Here is a 26,656-nt window from a genome sequence, read left to right as displayed (position 1 = left end):
TATTTGCCTTCTGTTGTCTTAAATTGACCAATGTTATGTCTTTCCTTGTCCCCGAAGCTGCAGATTATAGCTCATTGAATTCCACCAAGCAAGATCTTAAACATTAGTATCTTAAGTAAGTGTGGGAACCCTGGGAACGTTGATGGCTTGCCAAGAAGTGACGTGTCTCCCACAGTTTTCCCTCCTCCTCCTGGTAGAAGTCAGCCCGGGATCTCTCTGCTCACTGGTAATCTCTCAGTATGCCAAAGCTTTAATGTGGAGCCCCAGCCCTTTAGGAACTCTTGAGCGCTTTGAATTAACCGATCCCAGGATGGTTTTTGTTCTCCCGGGAGCTGTCGGGCTCCTTCTCTCAGCTGTCTTGGAAGCAAACAGCAAGTGAGAGTAGCAGAGTTCATTAGTGCATGAATGTTGACACCATGCACGCAGAACCTTCAAATGCAAGATGTGTGCAGGTTGTAGCTGTTGCCTCCTGCTTCAAGCACTCCTGTTCCCTCATAAATCAGTAATTCACAGAGAATAAGGCAAGTGGCTGTCAGACTTTAATTTAATTTTACTACAATAGCCCCTTCAAAACACCCACTAACACTGTTTTTGACCCTTTAATCTTTTTGTCTGCTTGACTGCATGTTACTATCAGCCACAGTTATCCAGGTGCCAGCTGCACCAGCAACATGGCACCAGTCCCAGACACAGTACTACCAGTAGTGCCAGCAAGGGCTGTCCCGTTGTGCTGAGAGTGTGTATGTGCAAAGGCAGGACACACTGAGCTGGTGTCATTAGTTACCTGTCAAACACTTAAATGTAAGGAATGTGTTAAATAACAGATGTGTGCGTTCCTGTTGCTTTAACTATATTATATGATATGATATGATATGATATGAGAGCATTATGATAAATGCTTTTCCAAAAACACCACTGTATTAATCACACTGAGGGGACTTTATACAACATTACAGTTGTTATTAGTCACAACATAGACCTACAGGAAGAATAGAATTACAGATATATCATATAGAGAAAACTATGGAGAAACCAATTTGATAGATTGTAATAGTATAAAAAATAGGTGAAGTTACTGTGAACTGACAATTTTTCTTTCCTTTTCAGATAATTTTGCATTTATTTTGCATTTTGACCAAATTAAATCAATTTCCAGATGCTGCACTTAATATAATTTTTTTTTTATTGAGTTGCATGTCATGAAAGGATTCTGCACATTTGCAGTTGAAGGAAACAGTGATTCGGTTGAACCAGGGGGTCGCAGTGTTGTATTCCTTATCCCCGGTCAGGTACGGGCACCGGAAGCTGCACCGAGGGGAAAGAGGGAATATACGTCAAGCGATCAACGATACACAGATTGATATAGGATATTTAAATTTCAAAATAAAAAGACTTATGTTCTGGTCTGTAAATTATGAATGAAAATATATTTCCTCACTTATATCATTAATTACAACCTACAAATGTGCAAAAACAATGAATGGGGCAAACAAATAAATGTGTGAAAGATATTGAACATTTACTGTACATAACGTGAAATATGAAAACACTACCTTATTGCTGCACCTGCAATAAGGTAGTGTTTGAGATTCTCTGCACAAATTTGCGTTTTCTAACACTATCTTCACATAGCACGAAAAGGTAGCTAAAATATTTTTTTCTTCAGAGAATAAGCCTACTGTTGCTAAAAAGTAAAAGAAGAGATCAGACTTTGTAACATTTATTTTGAAAGTCCACACAGGAACTCACTCGTATTGTTTCGTGAGAATTGACGCTGGTGTAAAAAATCACACAGGCGGGTGGGAGGAAGCCAACTTGGAAACACCGCGGAGCGAAACTCCCTCTTGTAGGAGACTGAACTGGCCCGGCGGTCGGCGGCTCTGGACGCAGGCAAACGGCGGCAATACAGACCGGGTTGTTATGAACCATTGCGGCCTAAATTCACACCTAACCTCTGCTCCGTAAGCCACCTGGAAGTTTAAACTTCGCTTCAAACTTTCGGCGGTGCTTCTCAGTCTGGACTCGTTAAGTCGTTTGTCCGGCTGGCCTGTACACCGAAGCGTCCGTCCCACATGTTTCTGCCTTGTTCTCGCTAGTCTCCAAAACAACCAGGTGAGCAGGCCGTCTGGCTTCCCAGGGGACCTGCGCAGGTAACGGGGCTAGTTTACCTGTGCGCACACGGTGACGCACGGACCTCTTTGACGCTCCCTTTTCGCCCTACGGCTCTCCCGTAACCACCGGAGAACAGGACCGGGGAGCTGCGGAGCACCAGGACGGTCATGGATCTACCAGGAGAGAGCCAGACCCGGCGGAGGCGAGGCAGGAGAAACCCCGCGGCGATTAACAGGAGAAAAACACCGGTGGATACGGTGGTCGCCGTCAGTATTATCTGCTTCCAAGGTTGGTAACAAAACTACTGTACATTTCATACACACATTACACATACATTTGTGTTTGTTTCTATTCGCTTGTTGCTGTGAAACAAGACAAACGTTGAAATAAGACAAGACCCCGACATTGACCTCCATGCTTTTCTATGGGATTTTGCTGTCGCTGGTTCAAGTTGGTTCGTTGGGGTAACTGCGTGCATTGTGAGAGAAACAACAGAAACACTACCGAGGGTGAAAGTTGTGTCTGCAGCCGTTTTTATCATTCATTTCTTCAGGCGAACACTTACCATGAAGTTTACTACTATGAATAAATTTAAGGAATGTAAAGTACATTTTGTCTGGGGGGTTCATTGGGGGAAGGGGGCACCCCTCCCTTTCCCTCCCCTCCCCCATAACCTCAGTTTTGGGGGGGGCAACAACTGCAATTTTGTGGGTAAATCCAGCCTGCTGTCCTCAAAATGGCAGTTTATTTCATCCATATGTTTTAATGAAATTTTACTGGAAAATGATAGGATACTCTTAGTGTGCAAAAAAAAATGCTGAAAACAAAATTGCACAGTTTTACTCTATGTAACAACAGTCCTGTTTGAATATTACTCTAGTGACAGAGTAGTTAAATTTCTCATGTGGAGCAGGGGAATGGCAGGATGATAGCAGGTTTTCATCACTGAAGGCAGCCATGCCATGTCATTATGTATTCCCAGGAGTATACTACCATCCTCACACAACACATTGGATACACCATTTCTGATTATCATATTCATAACTCTGTTTGCATGTTTGAGCTGCCTCTCTGAGCCCCAGCTCTAAGTGCTTTTATGGGTGCCATTCATATGCATGGGTGGCGGAGAGCAGTGCTGTATCTGTGTCTGACTGTTACCCAAAAGAGAAGAGCAAGGAAAAAGAACAATTAACATGACGTGACGCCCTCCCACATTGTGGAAGCCTCTTTAAGTTCATAACCTCAGCAGAGTGAGAAGAAAGCCAGGATAGGATCCTTCCTAGTTTGTGCAAGGAATGCTCTTATCCTGCAAACGATCAGGCTCATTAACTCACCGCTCATCATGTCACAACTGAGTCACTTTTATCTGATCTCCACATGTAGACTGAAATGTAGACGAGTACAGATTGTGTTTGCCTGCGCCTTCAACACAGCCATGATAGTCAAAGTGGCTGAAAAATTCCTTTAAGTTGAAGTGTGTCTACGGCCCCCCCCCCCCCCAGTTCCCTCATGGTGCCCACTTTGGGATGAATGTGTCCTCTGTGTGCAAGCAGCAGGGGAGACCGGAGGCTGCTATGGGTTTGTGTTTATAAGATGCATGAATTGAGGCAAGCCAGGTAATGTCATGACTGCCTCGCGCTTTAGCCCGCTTTAGAAATGTCCTATTTTTAAAAGTGCTCTCTGAATATGTGAAAGCACTGCAAAGGCCAGAAATGGCGGTAAGTGAGACACTGTTTTTATTGTGGCTTTGTGCCCACATGAAGACGTCCACACCAAACACACCATGTTTCTGGAGGTTTGTCTAATCTGCAGGATCTGGGCACTGTGGTCAAATATTTACTCATATTTCTTTTTGTAGTCTACAATAATCACCCTGTTTTGCTGTTCCACTCTTTGCTTTTCTGTATCTTGCTCTGGTTTCTATTTGTAGTTCACCAGCGACCTGCTCTGAAGCAGCTCTCAGAGCAGATGAAAGCCACTTATGGAGTTAATGTCCATAATTCTAATGCAGCATCTCTCCCATTCGCCCCTCCTATTGCTTCCACCCTTCTTTCACTTTTCCCCTTTGCTTCATCAATGCCGTCTGATTCCTGAGGTATTTGTGTGAAAAAATGACTGGGCTTATTGCCGAAGTGCTGAGATGGATGTGAAATGTTTAAGTAACATCCACACACACTCGCCTCTTTTCAGATTCAGACCCTCCTCTTTGATCTCTTTCCCTCACGGTGCAGCTGGAGAAGATCTACATTTCAGGTCTCCCAGTGCATTAATAATTTGGATTCCTGTGCAAAAAAATAATAATCTCTTCACGATGATTTAGAGGTGTGCAGTCAAACTTCTTGATTGAATTCCCCAGTAAATCCAGACTGAACTGACTTTGGAATCTTCTCTCTGGCTTCTACAACCCACTATGACTAAACAGCAGGAATAGAAAACCACAGTTGATATTATTGGGTTTGTGTGATGGATTTGTTTTTCTGTCAATGAATGGATGGTATTTTGTAGTATACAGATGAAGAATCAACTCGTATTTTGCTAAGTGGTGGTTCCACTGCATCTATTAGAAGGTCCATGAAGCTGAACTGCAGCATTTGCACCATATCAGCCCAGCGTCTGGAGTGCAACTCTAAACAGAGCCCATGAGGGCTTTTTTTCAGGATGTTTTGTTGGCATGCCCACCTGCCACTGCGTTATTTAAAATCCATATGTTTGGCTCTTATTAACCCCGCTTTGCCTGTAGGCTGTTTGGCTGCACACTGGTCCCGATTCTCTGAATGATCAGATTCAGAGATGAAAGCATGAACTAAATAAACATATATTGTATGATGCAAAATCTGTCGGGTACTACAGTGGTTTTCAATCCTGTGGTGGAAAATAATCATCAAAATGAAAATGTAGCCTTGGTATATATAGAATAGATCTGAGTGGATTACATTACAGAGCACAGCTTGAGATTGGTATCTGTCATGCACAGCTGTTGATCCAGCAAACCGCTGTTACCTCTATAGTTTTATCATATGACAGGACATTTTCCAGATTAATTTCCTTTAAACATAACTCTTAGTATGTAAATTTAATCTGGGCCTTGTTGTATTGTGTTTTTTTTTCTCCACTACACCAGGTGATTCTGATGTGTTGTTATTTCACTATAGTGCACCATGGTTCAGATGTTATATGAACATCTTTGCAATCCACCACAACAGCCCTGTAACATGCTATGTCTGCTGTGCTTTGTTAAGCAACGTTAAATTTTTGTTAAGGCAGTGATTTGTGGTTATAACTATAGTTTGTCTAAGTGCTGGATAAGTTTTCTTTCAATCGATTAATCGCCTCGTCATTGCAGCTCCAGATGTGATCTTATTATATTATTGTTTTACATGGTTCTGTTGTCTAAATGAAGGATTCAGGACAAGTTGTAATTGAAACTAAATCAACTTTAAATTGGTCATTAAAGATTTTATCTATATATTGTTTTTTTTTAATATCGAAGGTGTGGTCAGTGTTTGAACATCAGTTTGATCATTTTCCATCTAAATTTGATCAGAACTGGACTTGAGGTTGGCATCGATGTCGATAGTTGAGAGTTTATGATTCAATTTCTAAATCCTCTTTTTTTTTCATTTTTGTATTGACATGATAACATAATGTGAACAAATACCTTTTGATAAAGATGCTTAAAGTGGTTTTTAACAGAAATGTGAAAAGATGGTGCACTGATGACATATACATTGATTACAGAGAGATCTGTAACAATCTATACTGGGCAATATACCAGTCTGACCAGATTAATTTAGCTTTGATTAACAATTTCTGATTCTTGAAAATAATATTGTGATGTTGATTTGAACCACATACCCAGCCCTGGTTTGTGGTTTTGTATTGTTATTAGTTATTATTGTAAAGTGTAGGGTTTTTTGGTTGTTATTTCTGTTAAATAATAAGATCTAGTTCTCAGTGTTTTTTCACATGTCAGAAAGTTTGACTGGTAGCACAAGTTGTGAGACTGGTGGAGGATTTCTCAAGGTCTCCTATGGCTGTTGTTTCTGGTCATTTATCAGACAGTGTTTATTCAGGTTTAGGTGAAGCCTTTTGAACTTGAGAGTCATCTTTTTCAGCCAGTTGGTGTGTGCCGTTTGCACTCACTCCATTATAGAGGGCTCTTCTCTCAAGGGAGGATCTTCTTGCACTCTCTCAGAGATTACTATCATGGCTGCCTAGCCTCTCAGATTTAGGGTCCTTGGCATTTCTAAACTGATGAGCCCTCATCTTCTTGGTTGTCTGTCCTCCAGCTCATGACCCTGAATTTGATCTGGGTCTGCCATTTTTAAGGGTTTTTGGGAGAGCAATCGAGCAAAGAGCCTTATAGAGGATCCTGAAGTGAAGACACAAATGTGGCGTAACTGCAAATATACAACCGTGTCGCAACTTTGTGTAATTGTATCATTTGGGATGATGTTTAACTGAACAAGCTTTGCCATTTGTCAAATACATGTTACCCCAATGCTTCTATTCTCAGGTTCCTCCTCATGTCAGTGAATGAAGAAAGGAGGACATGCAGGTTGCATAAGTAGGAAATTAAAGATAACCGCCTCCTTCTTTCTTGCTGTAATTGTCCTCTCTGGACTTTTTCCTATGACTAAAATAAATTGCTGTAAGAGGAGAAAAATGCTTCATGCGTTTAGTGTCATTTTGTTTTTAGTTTTCTTTCCAGCATCTTTAAAATGTGTTCATTAGAATCATTTTGAAGTTATGGATCAACGGTTGCCAAAAACCACATTCTCATCGCCCTGGGGGACGGATTAATGAGAGAGAGATTGATATGACGATTTATAAGCTGTTGTGTATGCTAATATTTTCCAAGTGGTGACATTAAATATTTGGTATGAGTATGGAGTTAACATATATCTGCTGATCTGAGCAGGAAAGGACGAATTTCCCTGATCTTCCTTTCTTGGACCAAAAAATAATATGATAATAACCACTGCTCTCCATGGCCCCCGCTGGCTTTGTGTGATCGATAAAGCCAAATAAACAAACGACTGCGAGAATCAAGCTGCTCACTTTAAATGCTGATTGCTGCACCTAATGACTTGTGCTTTAGCTGCTGTGTGTATGTGTGAGTGACAAAGTGCATGCGTGTTGGCTCATGTGTTTGAGGCTTAGCTGGCTCTGATGTTGGACCCTGTGGTTGTGATTGGATTCAGGCCTAGTAGATCTGTCTCTTTTTCCTTCTTTCCTGTCGTAGTTGGTCTGTTGCCCCTCGTGGCTGCCAGTCTTGTCTGGAAGGATCTCTGTTGTTTATTGACTTGGTGCCTGCCTGCACAGCTCTGTCTCCTGTCTGGGCTGGAGGAGGAGTTAGCCTGTACCCCAAACCGCCATTGCTGCTGACTTTGTTGTGTAACTCTCAGAAAAGTTTTTTTTGTCTTTTTGTTCTGTGTTATTTGTGATTGCTTGCTGCCGTGCTTCAGTGAGATACTATACCATAAGTCTCAAGACGGCTAAATATAACATTTAGTGGTGAACATGGCTGTTAGTTAATTGTTAAGCAAAAACAGTTACAACTTCTTCAACTTCTCTTACTTGCCTTTCTTATACACCACAGTAAACTGAATATCTTTGGGTTAGAACTGATGGTCAAAGACAAATTAAAAATATCTTAAGTCATCTCCTTGGGGTATGAAAAATTACAGCAAGCATTTTTCATTTCATCGACAAAACAAATGGTCAATTAACTAAGAAAATATCAGCATATTAATCGATAATCGATAATTACAGCCCTGAGTTTTATTAACACAAGCAATACAAACTAGATGTAGCTATACTTCTTAAAATGTTTTATTTTGAAGTAACACGTTTTCAAGGTTTAAGGTGGAAGTCCTTATGGCTCTAAAATTTAGGAAAATTACATTTAAAAAGACTAACAATTCATATCTGCCTTCAGTTCAAAGTTCTCCATGTTCATTGGAGATGATAGGCCTTTCAGATCCACTCAGGTATTACACACATTGACACAAAGACATGAGACCCACAGAAATGCAGTTCGATTAGACTGAGTATAATTTGAGTCTGGCCTGACTGGGTTGAATGGTTGTGGTCGGCGACGTTGATAAAATCTTTATCATGGTTCACATGTATAATTTCACACAGTGATATTGATATATATACTTTTGAGATGTAATGAAATTTCTCTATTGTGTAAAGTGTGTATAGATAAAATGGTCAGACGAGAATGTTGGGATTAAATACCCAAGAAATCAAGATTCCTCATCACTTATATGCAAAAAGTTATAATCCAATAAATAAAAATCCAGTAATCTCCTCTTGTTTCGTTGCCATGATCCCTCAATAATGTCACAGTATTGTTCTCTTATCAGATGTAGTCGCCGACTATCTTTAACCATAACCCTTTCTAAATTGCTGTGGCTGGATCACTTTTCTGCTATTAGTGATAACCTGCGGTTTCAGGTTCACTTTTAAAATGATGAATACAAATGTTTTTACTAGTTTGACAGATATCACCCACTCCGTAAGTTGTAAATCCTTACGACAACTTTCCCCCCGCAGGGCAGGTGTGAGGCCCTGGTGAGGGGAAGCTCGCCTACAGACTGAAACAAAATCCCTGTTTTGTTCCCATGTCAGTGCCAAAGCATGTGCGGCGCTGCCACAGCATTCAAATGCATCTGATCGAAACGTGCAGGAATGCCTAATTTGGCTTCAGCCCGTTTGAAGGGGAGGAGGGAAGAAAGGAGGGCAGGAGAGGAGAAAGGCGTCTGGCATGCCATTGCATAATCCCAACAGCTATTAACTCTTTGTGTCCCGAGGCTGAATGAACTCATCATAGCAACGGGCCACAGGCAGAGTGACATCAGGCAGCTCTCAATCAGCCCTCGGCTCCTCCCTGCCACACCAGCAGATTTAAACAAACTGAATGGGCCACTGGTGTTTAATGGGAAGGGCCTTCAACTCTGTTTGATTTCCAAATGAATGGGGTCAGCTGACTACAACTGACCCTAAGGAGGGCCCAGTTGTTGTTTGGTAAGAATATATTTTCTTTGAGTCTTTGATATGTCCTTTTATCTGAGCTGGTTTACTGTATCACTTAGCTTACTTGATCTCTGTAGTGTTTGGCGGTGCATCTCATTATGCTGTGTTTTGTCTTCCTGCTGTGGGTTGCAGCTGAGCTCAAAGGCCACAGGAGGGCTAGATCTGTCTCCATGGCAGCCTGTACTGCGTTAACCTCCTAGTCCTGATACCTGACTAAACCTGCGCAGCTGGGATTTACCGTGTGCGATGGAACCAGCATAATGTGTGACTGAAGCGGGTGGCTTTATCTTGGCATGGGGAGCCTGTGAATGTTTTAGAGCTTCGCAGTTCTTTTGAATCCATGCTCATACATTTTGGATGTGAACCAAGTGCCACAGTTCTACTGGTGCTCTCCCAGGCGTTGGAGGAACACAGTTCTATCTTTTCAGCTGTTCACACAAAGAAGAATTTACCTTCATAATATTTCTTGAAAGGATTTTTTGGTGAAATTGACCCTTAAGAAATGTAGAGTTGAAAGAAACAAAAAGGGTACAGAATTTTGCATTTGCAAATTTCCCATTTTTTTCCTTTTAACAAGCAGTCCTAAGAATTTGTTGGCTTAACGAGACTGAGTCTGTCTGTGCCACCACTGGCTGCTTCTACACTGCTTTAATATTCATAAGTGGAAAAGTTTTGTATCGCCATTGCCTTTGTTTACATATCCAACCAATGTCAATCTACACTTGATATCATTACTTGTGGTTTGATTTAGCTGACTAACTCTCCATCTCTTTCATTCTCATTTGTTTTATTTTCTCTGCATAAAATACTTATTTAAAGTATCTTGAAATAATTTCATCGCTGTTGCTGTCGGAGCTTTGGTCATCATCCTTCCCTTTCCGTGGCCTCTTTGATTTTATGCCATGCTAGCATATGTATTCAGTGGTAAGTTTAGACCTCATTTTGCTATGTTTGGTTTCCTCCAATAGTAATGTTGTGATATAGCTTTGTAATTTTCTCTTTTAGCAAATATTTGGTCCTTTACGTTAGCTAGCAAGCTGGCAAGCTGGCAACTATCTTGTTTGCACAAGACACTGAGGCGTGTCGGTGATCACGGCCAAAATCAAAACACAACAGGTTTCTGATGTCCTAGTTTTAAGGCTTGAGATCAAACTTCACCCTCTCTGCTAGGCTGAATATTTACGCTATTTAACTTGTGGAATAAGAAGAGTAGAAGGAAAAATAACAAAATGTCCACCTCCGGCAGTTAATTGTTTTTAATTAGCAGAGCACTCCCAATGACCCAGCGAGTAATTCATTCAGACATTCATTTGCCTACTCACAGTGACTGCTAGACACATTAAACCATTATTGTAGTTCTGCAGAGCTGTGTGGGTTGTTCACTGAGTATGAGCCTATGTAGTATGCCTAACAATATGAAAATGTTGAAAAGTGGATTTATCTTTGATCTTTTCTCTTTCTTTGCCTCTTTTGCAGAGTTGCACTTGAGTAACGTTTGTATGTCACTCTTGTGCTCGGGTCAAGTTATATAGGCAGCATTTTATGTCTTTTGTTTTCATTCAAGTTAAATATATTTATATTTGTTTTCAGTGTTCATGAACGCGTTCAAATATATCGGCCGATATATTGATATTGGAATTTTTTTACTCCCTAATATTGGCATCGGCCCCAAAAATCCAATATCAATCAGGCTCTACTGCTGACCCATGGTCTGTTACCCTGCCATGTTTGATGATTATACATCTCTCCTGTAGCCGGTGCACCCAGCAGCATTAGTACATTATGACCAGCATTGTTCTGTATTAGTAGACAGTAATTACCACAGCAAAGAGGGAAGCTCATTACACAGCCAGCATCGTTATGTTCTGTGGTTTTAATTATGTTAAACAATCTCAGCAGCCTCCCCGGCCCCATCTTCATCTCTGCTGCTGCTGTCCTCGCACTCTATTTCACCCTTCTCTGCTCCTTTTCACTTTGTTCGTTCCACTTTCACAAACTATGCCAACTACCGAATCTCTTTAAACTCCATCTTCCTCTCTTCTGTCCTCTATCTGAACCTCCCCCTGAGTCTGCATTAAGCCAGACTTCAGTGTATTTTTAATCAGTTCTGACAGAGGGATGGCACAGAAGAAGCAGAATCACTGAGTAGGTCTGCTGCAAGAGGTTTTGGTAAAACTGCACCTCTCTGCTCAGTGTTTGGGAAGTGAGTCTCTGGATGGGTTGAGATGAGCTCATAGCTGTTATATTCTGTCAGACAGTTTCTGTGGGGAAGTTGTGGTTATATCCAAACAAATTGTCTTTCTGTCCCTGGTCTGTGCTGACACGAAGGAGTCTGGTTCTTTACTCAGTATCAGGACTCTTGCTTATGTCCTGTCCCCATTTCTGACCAAAACGCCTCCAGAGCCTTTTTAATGTCCAACAGCTAGGTGTCATGTCAAGAGAAAATCTGTTGGTTTGTTTGGTGAGTTGTTTTTTTTACCAGTGCAGCAAGAGGTCACAGTAGTCCGGTAACATCAGCTACATGAAGGTGCTTCCTGTTTGTCTTGCATTATTCCCTCCATCCTTCCACCCTACTGTAGCTGTTATTTGGGAGACTGATATGATGTATTGGGCTATTCTTGGTGTTTTATTAAAACTTTGTTCATTGTACATTGTACAGTATATTTGTTGGTAACTACTCTGGCTGTTTAAGGCATTGAAAATGTTTCTGGTTTTTCTGGGTTTCCATGGAATTTTAGGACTTCATGGTCTACAAACTGTTTTAAAAGGATTTTCTGCTCTGCCAAAAATAAAAGTCTTGAGGGGCAAACTTGATCTTTGTATTTTTAGGGATTTTTTTCACATGAAAATGGTCCAGTATTTAGATACTGAATATCTGCACAGACTGGAAAACACCAACCCACGCCAACACTAAATATGGATAAAAAATTTCCATTGATGAATCACTGAAAACTTTTTGAGATGACAACGCCTGAATTTATCTTTTACTCACTTGCGTTCTACCCTGTTGAATTACAAACTTGCTTAATTGTGTGAGTGAACAAGATCTGAGATACCGTTGTCCCCTTTTAAATTAAGGTTTCCTACAGCATTTTATAGTTGAGGTGCATGAAAGGAAGCTGCGCTAACATCAGAAGAAATTATCATATGTTTACAAACAATAACTTACGACTTACTAAGCCAATTAGGGCTGCAATTATTGATCTTTAAAATTTTGCCAGTAATTTTCTTTATTAATTCATTAAAAATGAATCTATAAAACACACTAAATAGTAAAAAACGCCCGATTCTAACTTTCCACAGTACAACCTGACGTATTCAGAGCTCTTGTTTTGTCCGACCAACAGCCATAACCCCAAAGATATTCAGTTTACTTTCATGTAGGATTAAGTAAAACATTGAGTTGTCATCTTAGAAGCCTGAATCAGAGAATTTTGGGCATTAATTAGTGTTTTTGCTGTAAAAACTGCTGTAAAAACAAAAAAATTATTTGATAATCAGAATAGTTGCAGATTAATTGCTGTCGATCGACAAATCGGGTAATTGTTGCTGCTATAAAGCACGTTGCAGCATATTTGAGTGTGCAGCGGTCTCTTAACCAGGTCTCTGTTGAATGTATAATGGCACCGAAGACGTTCAACGCTGCACATTGATGAAGATGTTTACAAGTAATTATGGCCAGTTCACATTATCCCTGGCTGGTGTTATTTTAGCTCATCAGTCGTCTGTGGGTGAAATGAAAAGTTAATTCCAGACATTGTTATCAGTATCAGTTATTACCAGCCTGAGTCAATAATATCAGTATTTACCCTCATAAATCCCACAATAGTTGATGCTCACAGAGGACCAACATAATACACACCACTACAATAGGCTGCTCTGTGCAGGTGCAGCCAGCTAACACAGCCGTGTTGATTGGGGAGCACAGGGCAACACTTCCTGTACTTATCTGCTGAGGTGACAACAGATAAAAATGCCAGTGTTGTGTCTGACCATTGACAATGGTCCCCGGTTCCCCCTCCTGTGCCACATAGCAGAGGAAGTAGATGTTTTGTTGCGGTTGCTTCCTCCTGGCATTACGTCAGAGCAAATGAGGATCACTGCAGCGTCCCCTCTGTTCCAGGTTAGAGCTTTCACCACTGCTTTGTGTCCTCATCCAGGTTAGGACCCAGACAGAGGGCCACGTTCCTGTCTTTCCTCACCATGAACATTGTAGCTGGGGGTGTCAGCTCTGTTTGTGTGTGTGTGCGTGTGTGTGTGTGTGTGTGTGTGTGTGTGTTGTGTGTGTGTGTGGTCAGAATGGAGGGCAAAGGCTATGGTCTCCCAGAGGGTCTGGACAACAGCCGTGGCAGGAGAAGGCTGGCGGCTGCTTGGCTGTGGACTTCCTGTGGTGCGGATGGGGGGGGACCTGTGCGCCTGAACACACAGGGGCTTTTACTGCCTCTGGAATCTAAAGAATATGTAAACGCAGACTGACGCCACACAGGAAAGGCCATTTATGTATGTGCATGTGTTAGTATGGTATACACATGTAGCTTTAGCACCTGTGGGCACATATCTGTCATACCTGTATTTTTATAGCAAGTACTTTATATGTCCTTTTTACTGACCCTTGAATTTGCTGTTTCAAAAACTTTACCCCTTGTTTATCCTTCCTGGCCTGTTCTCATACATGACTGATGACAAAATTTTAAGTGAGTTCATCACTGCATGACAGCTGCTTCCCGAAATTATAAGTAAATAACCTTGTAGACCTACTTTGCAGCTGACAACATACAGGAAGCTTCAGTTAGGAGGGAGTGCCAGCTATTTATTTTATCTGAATTGGGCATTGGCCAGCCTACTTAGTAATTAGTTTCAGTGTCTGACAATTTCTGTAACTTTCCGAAACAACGTGACATTCACACCCACTTCATGCAGCAGTTGGCCAGGTATGTGTTGGTGAAAAAGCTGGCAGGGTTTGAATTCCTCCCATATGTGAATGGCCGAGAGCAACACCATGAATGCTTCCAAGGACAGACAACATGAAAATACCATTGAGTGTATTCCAGTGTGGCCGTTCAGAACATTTTCTTTTGTCTCTTAACGTGGTTGCATGACACATTGTACAAACTAGTTCTTATTGAGCATACTTGTCCCAGTTTCAAAAAGAGCTCAGTATCTACAGTACATAATGCCATCTACCAGTGGCATTATGGTAGATGGCAATTATCCATGTTGCATCACGCCGTTATATCAATATCCACTATCCTTAGGTCCTTTTCCGTGTCTTGTGCTTTCTCTGTCTTTTGGAAAAATCTGCTCGCCCATTATTCGGAGATAGAGCTGTGTATTTTTGCCTGTTGAATTTTTGCAACATGACTTCACCGGGGCTCTTTCATCTCTCTGTGGATGGTTTCCAGGCAGACGTCTTACTCTGCCTTTGTGTGCGCCCTCTCGTACTGTCATTTTGGAGCAAGCAAAGAAAAGGTTGCAGTGAAAGGTACACCCCTGCCTTCCCTGCAACCTCACAGGTCTAACTTAAAATGAGGTCAGATGACACACGAGCCCCGGGTGCACCTCTCGCTTCCTCCCTCTCCTTTTATATTCCTCCCTCGTGCTCTTTGAACACTCACAACATGGTGGTGTGCTTTTAGTAGAGAGAACTACTCTCTGACTGTGGAACAGAAAGTGCCTTGCACTCTGATGTAAAGAGAAACCCCGCTGTCTGTTTTCAAAAAATGCCATGTTGGAACTGTATGTGTCTCGAGTGACAATCAAATACGCATTACCGCATTCTTGACATGCAGACGTCAAAAGAAAGGAAATGTGTCAAACTGTCACAGTAGCGTTTCCCTGTCATGTGTTCCTTTTTGGATATTGAAATGTCGTAACCCTGGTTCATCAACGGTCATCAATACCGCCCCTTTTCACTTAAGTAATTTACAATGAAAAGCTGCTATGCTTTAATTTGATTCCCTTAAATCATGAAGAGCGTGAACATCACTGCATCCTGTCGAAAACAGCAGTTGTCTTGACATCAGGGCCACTTACTAGAAAAGCAAGTCTTCAGATTTTCAGCCAGCCAGGCTACACTTGACAACACCTCGCGGGAAAGAGGCTAGTCATGAATTAAACAAGCTCCTCTATTCAGAGACACCCGCACAAATGTTTCTCATCTCCTTCAAGAGCAAGAGTTGGATGTCCTGCAGCTTTTCCTCCACCCCTCCTCCTTTGTTTGATCTTTTTTTTTTTGTCTGGCAATGTAACTCTTTCTAAAACTCTGTGGCTGTTCAAAAGGCATTAAACATGAGCGAGTTCCCCAGTGCAAGGAAACGGTGAGAGACATTCACAGAATATGCTGAGTGTATTAAAGCCATACAACAGGCCTGAGCCTCCCAGGGCTGTTGGCCCCTGCACCCCATTTCCCTCTGTAAACACTCACATTCACAAACTCACACTCACATTAGCTATTTTTTTTAGAAATGTTTTACTTTGAAGTTACCGTTTGGGATTCTCTTAACTCTGTGCATTTCCTGAAGTCATTACTTTGGACCTTATTTTCTGGTAAGTGGTTGGTTTACTTTGGAAATATGAATATATTACGTAAATGTCTATGGAAAGCCAAGTGCACTTGGGCTTTGTTTTTATGCCTGGTGAGACCACATTTGGCTTACTATGAATAAATGTAAAATGCCCAGGATGGTATCATAATAAAGTTCATGTCTTTATTATGTCCCTTTTTAGAATTTTAAGTGCCGAAATATTGGGAAAACACAAACTTGAGCTTGAAAACAGGGTTATCCAATCCGAGGCTGTTTTTTAAATGTCCCAAAGTAATTAGAACACTTGACTGATCAGTGAAAAACCTAACAGTCACAAATTTACATCTATAAGTTGGACATGAACTGCCTCCTCCCTTTTCATGTCACAGCTGGAAATCAGGAGTGAAAGGTTTAGCCGCTGCCTGTATTTCAAAGTAACATTTATTGCTGTTGGTGGGTTAGTCCATAAAAACACGGACAGTGGTTTACTGTGCTTCTAAAAATGTCCTAATGAAGACTTTAATTTCAGGCAGGAGTATGGGTAATTTGGGCAGCTGGAGGACATCAGACCATGAGGGAGAGAGGGAGGGAGGCCAGAGGGTCAGAGAGAAGACCTGCTCAGGTTTCAATACAGATGGACTCTAACAAGCACCGATCTGATTCAAACTGAGCAAGGGACGCAGGTTTTAAGCCACTACAGATGGAAGTGTGAGCTCCCAAGCGGAACCCCGTCAAGTTGAAAAGTGTAATGGATGATTATATGTCAGGGTCACACCAAGGATCCATTAGCTTCAGATACACTTTTTTCACAAATGGCTCCAAATTGGCTACATTTTTGACAATAGGTACTTGAATAGATCGCATGCCGATTTTTTACAGAGGAAATACAATGCAACACCTCATTCCAGCTGTGCCCTGATGACCAGGGCTTTGCTCAAGGAAAGAACGGCACTTTTCATTAGACACAGGGCTGCACTTAAATTTCAGAAATGCATGTTTAGGTGACTGTGTGTGCTTGGGGAAAAACTGACAGATACGTTGCGGTCACTTCCTTTCTTCCAGTTTGTCCAGACTCTCTGGCCCTGGCACTCACCAGCTTGATCTTGTGATCCTGATCTGATTTTCTCCGTGGATCAGGTGATGTGAAATGGCCAGGGCCTGTCCTACTGTGCTCCCATATTGATTTATTAAATACCAGTCTGAACCATGATGCATCAGCCTTTGACGCTACATGTAATCCCAGCAAACCCAGTATGGTTTACAAACGCACATTCAAACTTCCACAGAACAACTGTGAGGATGGTTCATGTTTACTCCCCCTGACAGTCATCATGAAGTCATCGTAACATTCATTCAAGTGCTTTGCGGTTACAGGATCATAAATTACAATACTAATGTGTCTTTTTTACAAGGTACTTCTCATGAGTTTTTTTTTTTGCTTGTGTTATAATTAAATTACCACTACATATTACAGCAGCTTTCAGTGTTTCTGTAACTACCTGCAGGTTTTGCTAATCCTTCCTCAAACCTACACACATTTATGGTCACTGTCATGTATACATTTTGGGCAGGCACAATGTGTTTGAATATTGATTTGAGATTAGATTGATTCAGTTGCACGTCAGGAATGCTCAAGTAGATTTTTATAGTAATTGTTAACTGTTGCTGAATAATGTTGTTTATCATTTGTTGACAGTTAGATTTAGTGGTGACATTTTGGCACTTTTACAGCCAAATTTTATGAGCAAAATATGACTTCCCTCGTAGTGAGTCAGTCCTGAACATGACTCTTTCTGTACATATGCCTGTCAGGAAAATCGCTGTACAGGATCTTGTGGTGTGTCTGATGTCTCTCTAAGGTCTTTTTCTTTCTTTTTTTTTTTTAAATGAATGAGTGCTGCTTTTAGGTGGCTAGTTCCTGAGGTCACCATGAGCCGTGTGGCTAGATTATTCCTCTGCAAGTTGTGCAGCGAACAAGTGGCTCTTGTAAAAATGTGAGCCGCAGAGAAAATGGCTGTAATTGAATGTAAAACCATATGCTTCTTATTTGGTAAAAATGCTTTTTTTTGTTTTAGATCTAGTTAAATATACTGTTGCCAGACTACTCAGTACATGCCATAAACAATGGCCCATTTTCAGCGTTTTATGATGGGAGTATTACTGTATGATGAAGACCAGTTCCCAAATAAGCTTCACGTAATTTAATGTGAGGCTTTCATTGATTTTTCCAGTTTGTAAATGAAACCTTTGTGCTTTTCTTTCCTTTGAGGCTCTGTTCTTTTCATTGACATGGTTCACTGAGAGTCTTATTCCATTGATGTGCTGTAGAAATGATGAATGAGTGAATCCCGGGGAAAATTCTGTGCTAATAATTTTCATGTGATTTTAGCCCTGCAGCACATGATTGTACCAGACATCACTCTTCTGTAGTTTAACAATGTTATCCTCCTTTGAGAGACAACAAGAGCATCTTTGACTGCTCACCAATCTTCAGCCATCTTAACGATGGTACATTGCTAATAATGCCATTTGCTCTTAACTCGCTTAACACATGTGGCGTCGAGCAGGTGGTGCATGAATCTGAAATATAGGTTGGGTGGAGGTATTTGACGAGGTAGAGCTCGAGTGTGCTGTTTCTTTTGGCTGCATTCCAACAGAGCTATGCTAATCCAAATGAAATAACGGCTCGCTCTGCAAAATAAACAGAAATTTACTTGTACCTATTTTCAGGCAGCCTGCACATTTTTTCCTCTTTACATTCAATGTTTGCTTTAGCTTGTTAGTTGCTGGTTCGGTTGAAGCCCTTTGATGTTTCAAGAGGTTTGCACTTCATATGCTATAGAGAAGAAGAGGTGGGTTGTGGTAAAAGAATATATTTGCTACTGCAGAATATTAAGTTTCAGAGCTGTGAAATGTTTCTTCATTTGAGCTGTAAGTGGCACACTTGTCAGAAAGGTATTTTCATGGATTCGTGGCAGTGCAAGGAAGCTGGGTGTGTCTTCAGACTGTTATGGGTGAAATTCCGTTGCCTGGATCAGTGGCTCTTTGTTACTGCGTGTTATAAAATGACTATTCTGACCTTCAGTTGTGAGCCACAGTCTCCGTAGTTATAGGCCTGACCCTGGGTGTCAGACTGTCGGACAGAGTTGGAGCTTTTTGATCAAAGGTCAGGACATATGTTTTAACCTCAGGTCCTGAAACACTGGGGCTTCTGTATAACATGACCTCTCACCTTTTAAACAAGGCAAACCTGCTCCTTACAGGGTTATTATCTGATTATCCCCACCATGTAATTTCACACAGGAAACGCCATCTTAACCAGCAGCAGCCATGTTGTGTATTTAACAAGGTTTTAAATCTTTACAAATTGTCACTTTTCTCTAAACAGTCTCAGCTGCTGTCCATTGTCTGTTTACTCAGACAAAAGCGGGACTGTTGCAGTGTTGATAACTCTCAGGATGTAAATTCTTGTGTTCCTTGTGCTACGCAGACAAAGTCTCCACAGAAAATACAGTTTATCCAAACTTTAGTAAACTAACAATGTGCTGATGCAGTGGCTGTCACCGGCTGCTCGACCCCTCTCTTTTTGTTTGTGTGAAACTCAAACAAAGCCCATTCACCTTGCATACCTTCACATAGTGTAATAGATTTTTTTTGTCCACACTGTCAACAAAATGTATCATTCTCAAGGCGAAACAGTCAGAGGCAACCTCATCGGGCAGCTTTTCAGCACTGAGGTGTGGGACAGGGAGCAGGCAGAAAAACAGGTTCCCGGTGATAAATAGCAGGCCCGGTTTGGAGAGTGTCTCCTTTCTGACAGAGGATCGGGCTTTGTCTTGAAATGTGAGCTTCCTCTCTGCAGCCACTGGCAGCTTCTCAGGGGCTCTGACTTTTAACAGGGCAGAAAGAGAGGGGTGGAGGGAAGAGAGAAAGATTTATGTTACGGGGGGGGGATGCCTCGGGGTGACATGGAGGGATAAAAAGATTTGAGTAGCTGTTGCTGTCTGTTAAAGGGGATTACCATTTAATTAGAGTTATGGTCAAGTATTTTCCAATCAGTATATTTCAACATGAAGAGCTGAATATCAGTGTCCTATGCTCACATCTTTGATAATATCAAGAGGCAATGAATTGGAAAATTTTTTTTTTTTCTATACACATTTAACTTTATTAGAGCCACCGGTTTTATCTTTTACTTTAATGTTTAGAACACACACACACACTCATTGTGGTGTGTCTCTATGGGTTAGTGATAGTATGCGACTAGCTGTACTCTGAGCTTTAATGTGTAGTTGATATACTTATTTTAAGATCATTTAACTGTTTAATTGGTCACTGTCACAGATGAAGAAACTGTTGAGCTTGAGATGAGCAGTTTTCAGTTGAATTTATGACTAATATTGTTTTTTTTGTTGTCTGTGAAACATTGCATTCATTCTGTGTGGTAAAAGTCCCCTTCAAGCTTTTAAATAAGCTTAACTAATCGAAAGACATGACACAGATTAGAGGGCCGGAATGATTTCTGCTTTTTCTTTCAAACAGTTACTGTATGTTATGACAAAAAGTGGAAATTCAAGGACCAGAAGAGCCTCATGTTTCACTCCAGAATTGTACCTGTACTCCCTTTAAAGACCTAATGTTTGGAGCTGATGTGGTCCATTAGAGCTGGCCGGCGGGATATGTCGAAGCTAACGTTTATAACAAGATCCCTCTGCTGTGGGCCTCTCTGTATTCCTGTTATAATGAATCAGGCTGCCAGGGTAACGCTGACCTTGCGTTTCCCATGATCTGGGTTTAGGCCAACCTTGCTTCAGCTCATCTCTTCCTGCACCTTGTTCCTCGTCTCCTCAGGTGTGATATGAATGTGGGTTTATCTCTGTGTTTGTGTGTAGGTGAGGTTTGTTATGCCAGGTGGTAAATTGAAATGGGGATTTGCGTCCAGCAGGAGCTTGGGTACCCAGCGTCCCTTTTCACGGGTCACAGATCTCACTTCAGTACATCCCTCTGGCACACTGGTATAGTCCCTGCTGTGCCCACAGCTGCACTCTATACTGAAAGACCTCCTTCCAAATTGACAAATACACTCGTATATATACTCAGGGGAGTGAAGCAGTGTGTTCCAGATCATGTTTCCTTGGAAGCCGGTTTGCAGGAGTAGTGTGTAATGTCAAGTGATGGATGCAGTCCTTCTAATCTGCACCCCATGTGTCATTGATGGATGTGGATGACTGGTTGACTGGTTAGGAGATTGTGTAAGCTCATTTGCATCGCTATCAGTGTCAAAGTGCCTGGACTCCTCTGCCCTTAGTGATCCCTGCATGCACATGCATGCATAGAATAACACTTGTTTGGTTTTACTCTGACCCTGCATCTACTAAATGCATAATGGATGGTGTGGTCAGCTTATGCTTTCGAAATGCATATCAGCTTGGCGAGGGCGAGTGTGACTCATTAGATTCAATGAGTTTCATTTTAATGTGTTTTCCGAAACCATGACTGGGTTTTTTGTCATACTCAAGAGCACTTTAAATGTTTACCCCCTACACATCATCTAAACACAGACAGAATGAAACACTTAACCTGTGGCTGATACAGCTGGGAGATCTGGGCTGTGAGAGATTCAAACAATGTGTGTCAGGCATTCCTGCCGGTGGGAGTGTGGTTTCCTGGACTTGTTAATATTAGCTATGAAGTCAGAAGAATACACAGTCTGAGCTCTGTCACAGAAGGCTTTGATCAGCCAATGAGACCAACAGGGAGTCGGCAAGAGTCATCCAAAGTGGGCGAATCTTGTGGGCAGCAACAGAATGGGGTCTTGCAGGACTAAACGGAAATGTGGTGTGGGATTGTTTATTGCTTCTTAAAAACATAGGTACGGACCATTTGGATATCTATTTTTGTGCAATATGTCCATAAGAAGGCAAAACCAATACAACAAAAGACGAAACTACATGTGTAGGTGCCCATTTGAGTGCATGTTATTGAGATGTGCCCTGAGGTTGCTAGTGCTGGAATTGTAGGCTAGGCTAACTGTAGCTTACATAGCTTGCATACAACTTTATCTTGAGGTGCCACTATTTTGCCGTCTACTGACCAAAGTCTTAAGTATTTCCAAATGGGGCTTTTTGGATTGCTCAGAGTGTAACTCACTCTCTCTGCGGCCGAACTGGGTTGTGAAACTTTTTGAAACCTTTTGTAATTGAATTGAAAAAAACATTGGATAAAAGGTTGGGTGATTGATTGTTTATCAAGGTATTTATCAAGCAAAAACAACAAAAATCATCTGGTTCCTTTTTAACAAATATGAGGAGTTTATGCATTTCTTTGTTTCATATCACTTTGTTTATGTTGGGATTCTGCTCAGACAGAACTGCAATCTGAAGATGTATCTTGGGCTCTGGGAGCTTATGATGGGATGTTGCAGTTAGTTGATGTTTTAACAAGACAAGAATTCACTTCAGTACTTCCTCACAGCAGTAAAATGCTAACATACTCACAATGAGAATGCTAACATGTTGATGTTAATGTGGTGTTATGTTTACCACGTTCACCATCTTAGTATGTTAGCTTGCTAACATTTGCCAATTAGCACTAAACACAAAGTACAGCTGAGGCTGATGGAAATGTCATTAGTTTTGCAGGTATTTGGTCATGAACCAATTCAAACAAATTGAAATTTTGACCTTAAGGGATAAAAAGATTTGAGTAGCTGTTGCTGTCTGTTAAAGGGGATTGCCATTTAATTGGAGTTATGGTCAAGTATTTTCCACATCAGTATATTTCAACATGAAGAGCTGTCTATCAGTGTCCTATGCTCACGTCTTTGATAATAACAAGAGGCAATGAAGATGACGTTAGATGAAAAGTTAAGTAATCACCAAAGTAATTTTAACTCAGTTGTCATACCCAATGCTAGCATGGCTAAAAGGTACTACCTTCAAGATAGCATGGTACTAATATGCATTAGCATTTACTAGTTCACATTATTCACGTAGCAGCGCAAACTGTGGTATATCAGGCAGATCATCCTCATGCATGAATATTCAAATTAAGCATCAATGTCGTGACATTCAACTCACTCACTTATCATTAATGATCAGTACTGGTAATGAATACATGTGATCTGAACATGTAATCACACCTACTAGCTTAATCTAATCAGATGGTTTTATGTTTGTAGTTGAAAATATGATTTACATTGCTGGAGTGCAGCTGTTTAATTGAACCATTTCATTAGCACTTGCCAATCCCTTTCTCCCTTTTTTTTTCCATGCCGTTGATGTTGCCCATCCCACTCTGGGCGAGCTGTTACCCATACTAATGCAGAGCAGGATTTTAGCGGAACCACTGTAGAGAGCTCATTCAAGGGGTTTTAAAGGGGGGTTGGGTTTAGCAGGGCTGTCACTCTCTCATTGAGGAGCAGAGTAGTCCGCCTCAACACATCTTACTTCAATACAAAGAGAGGCTGTGATGTACATACAAATGAGCCCATAATAGGTGGTTTTGTCACTCAATTCCTTCTTAGTTTAATCTGACAAATACACCCTCTGTGTGCCTATGTGTGTATGTGTATCATTTGTGCGTTCAAGTGTGCGTATGTGCACTTTTCACACATTCATGCTCGTGTTTTGAAGAGTCTGGTAAATAGAAACTCAACTCAGCCCCCCGTATTCTTACTCAATCCCCTCACTCCTGCCCTCACTCCCCCCTCAGCCTAAATCCTGGGAAAAGCAAAACATTGTTCATTCTCGGTGTGCATGACCTGCAGGAGATGGTGTGTAAAGCAGGAAGTAATTAGAGCTAATTATTCTGCTTTAATCATAGAAAAAAACTCCATGGCTGCCGCCTCGCCAGTGTCGTTGGTTAACCAGCGTTCTCACCATATAATTATTGTTCATAGTGGTTCGTTGTTCACAGTGAGACAGAAAGGCAAAGGCACATGATGCCCTTGGTTACAGTCAATCTGAGTCATCTGAATGTGCGTCAGAAATCTCTGATAAATTTGCTGGTATCAGACGCCAAACACGTCCACATTCCACATCTTTGTTGTTATACAACTCCCCTCAAACCTTCATTTAAAGCCCTTTCCTGTATTTTTTTGTTTTTAATGCTTTAGACTTCTCATCCTTTCCAGTAGGAACAAATTCTCATAGGAAACTTTGTTCATTTATTGCAAGTCATTCTGGACAAGTTGAACGACATCTCTGGAGTTCTCAGTTAATTTCTCTTCTACCCTTGCGGGCCAGCACTGCTGTCTGTCATCTCGATTTGCAATTCACAGCTAAAGTCCTGGCCTGACAATATCCGAAAATGTGCAGTCAGTGCACAGAGTCCATGTGCTCATAAATTTTGGTCTGCAATCTGCCCATTTCCATGTGGACATTACAAAGCTTTACTTGCTGCTATGTGAATATGCAAAGTATCATTTGTGCTTCACCAAGGGATTAATGGTGTAACATCTGCATGTGAACAGCTGTATTACAAAATTGTATGTCTGCTGTTTGGAAATCAATGCACAAAATTTAATTTTTAATTAAGATATGATGTTTTTGGAAAGCATCTCCAGATGTGTACCAGGTGCAATTGCAAAACTTTTAAGGATTTTTGTTCTTTTTTTTCGGAAGTTTACTTTGCTCTGATGAAGCTTTGTTCTGCTGAAACTCATAAATCTGATAAATCAAACAATGGTAAATTACATCTACAAGGCTGCATCATCCTTTTATCTATTGAGAGTTCTACTTCAGTTGATATGATAGTTCACTATTCAGAGTACATTCTAATAAACTAACCAAATGAGTTATTTAAGTTTTTATTTGACACGTGTGAAGAGTTTTGTCTACTATAACACATAACAGTGGAACACCGTCCACTGCATGAACATCAGCTGATAATATTACCTGTTTTCTTTACACATTTCCCTTACAGTGATACCTATTCAGTGGCAGCTCAGTGAGCCACCTCTCTTCCTCTCTGTCACATCAATGTAGTGGCAGCATCCAGGCACGAATCTGTTGTGTCCCACACACTATAGATTACTAGCAGCTGACAGGTGGAATCTGGTCCACATGCCAAGGCTCAGTCACACGAGTGTCGACCCCACGGCTTGTTCACAAGTACCTGGGGGGAAGTGAGCCCTAATTGCCAGGGGAAATGGGACGGCCTTACAGGGAGGCTTCTATTGTACCCAAGGCAATTAACTTAGCTTCTTTCATCTGAGCGTCTCCTTTGAAAAAAGACATTGTACTTAGCTGCCCGGTGAGCACCAGGATGGGATTGAGCAGCTGCATTCCACCGCAGTGCCAGCAGGAAGGTGTGTGTGTATGTCAGGGATTGTTATTGGGACACCACAGACGCACTGTCCTTGATTGCTTGACCGTGTCGTGTCCCCAATGCTTGTCCAGTGAAAGAGACTTCCACTTCTTCAATGCTGTCAAGACAATAAGCATTGTGATCCCTGGGCCTCTACAGTTAAATAACAGCTGAGTCTGTCTAGACCTTCAACTCTGTGATTTCTCTTCAGTATTTTACCTCAGAGAAGTTAGCACGGAGCCTGAACTTACTTTATAGCCCAGTTGTTGCAGTGAGCTGCTTGATCTTCTGCCTGACTTCTTATTGCTCTTTTTGAAGCCAGAGAACTGTTTGGGCGATTGGATATATGCCTTCAGGGACTTGGCTTACTGTAGCAAACCCTGGACCAAAATGGGCCCAGCTCTTTACATCTTTGAAAGAGGTAGATGATGTGTGCCGAACCAGGGTTGAGGCGATACTGGCGGGGAGTGGGGGGGGGTCGCGACACATCATGCTAGACACCATAACCAGGTTAAGGGAACAATGGGAGACCTGAGGAGGAGGGGATGAGACGCTGGTCTGTGAAGTTCTGCAGCCAAGCATTTACGATAGTCCTCTGCATGTCTGCTTCCCAGTGGAGTGGAAAGGAGGCCATGCAAGGCTGAGGGAAGCCAAGCTGTGCTGCGCCAAGGCATGTGGAGGAAGAGGTGGGATCCAAAGAATGGTGGGGGCAGACACCCCACACCCTGAACACTACACTGTGAAAGAGAAACTGACAGCCACAAATTAATTCAACATTTCAGTGAATCATCTCTTCATTTGGTTTCACTAATCCACCGCTCCCCTCTTTCTTTCCTGTACTCCCTCTTCTATTCTCCCCCCTCTGTACCCACGCACCCTTTGTAACCCTCTTCAAACCATCCAAACTCCTAAAACTCCAGGATGTCTGGAAAGAAAATTTCAGCTGGGTTGCATTATCTTTCCCTTCCTCCTACTCATCTACATTTAATTAAAACATCAGAGATAACACACAAGTGTTTGGGAGTGTGAAACAGTGCTGATCTTTGGGGAACATATGGCACTGAGTTTCTGTGACCCACTTTTTCATTAACCGCTGTACCCTGCAGGAATTTTGCAACTGATTAAGTTGTTACTGTGTTTGGAGATCTTTTTTTTTTTTTTTCCTACTATGTGGTTCAAGCATAGTTCTTAAGAACTTCAAATGACTGTATGTAAAGTTCAGTTGGGGACAATAATTGATTCTTAGATGCTTTGTGTGAACAATTCGACATCAATGCAACAACTCCTTAATCAGAATTTTAAATTAGTGCTTTATGAATAAATCTTTTTTATTGAGGAGTAGGCAGAGTTCAAGAAACCAGAATGTTAAAAGAACAAAGTGTGCGAGGTTAATAGTTTGAATCTTAAACCATTTGTATTTTGAAAAGAAGAAAGGCAGACTAGGGGAATCAGAAATTAAGATGAATCAAGAATTGTTTTGTAATTAAATCCTGGCACTTTGAATAGAGATTATACCAAATTGCAGTACACCTAGTACCTGCCAGTCCTGATGTTAAGTAGATTCATTTGTTTATGTTCATTGCACTAATGTAGTTCTGCAGTTATCATGCCCACTGTCATCTTACCTCCTCGCCTTATGTCTTCACAAACAGTAAACATAGTTGACC

General features: G+C 41.4%; 1 protein-coding gene across 2 annotated transcripts in view; it reads left to right on the top strand.

The window, feature by feature from the left end:
• Positions 1-1,820: 1,820 nt before the first annotated feature.
• The window catches only part of ptk7b (protein tyrosine kinase 7b), a 73,520-nt gene continuing 48,684 nt past the window's right edge, over positions 1,821-26,656 (top strand). Inside the window, exon 1 of one of the 2 annotated variants that reach the window (XM_023411728.2) lies at positions 1,821-2,400. In XM_023411728.2, coding sequence (XP_023267496.1) covers positions 2,280-2,400 — 121 coding nt within the window. In that variant the 5' untranslated portion in view covers positions 1,821-2,279. The remainder of the gene's footprint in view (positions 2,401-26,656) is intronic. The other variant, XM_023411729.2, reaches the window with a different exon arrangement.

The sequence above is a fragment of the Seriola lalandi genome, unplaced genomic scaffold, assembly GCF_002814215.2.
Source record: "Seriola lalandi dorsalis isolate HSWRI2012SDOR001 ecotype SW California unplaced genomic scaffold, Sedor1 jcf7180002054470, whole genome shotgun sequence".
NCBI lineage: Eukaryota > Metazoa > Chordata > Actinopteri > Carangiformes > Carangidae > Seriola > Seriola lalandi.
This window is presented reverse-complemented; position numbering and strand designations above follow the sequence as displayed.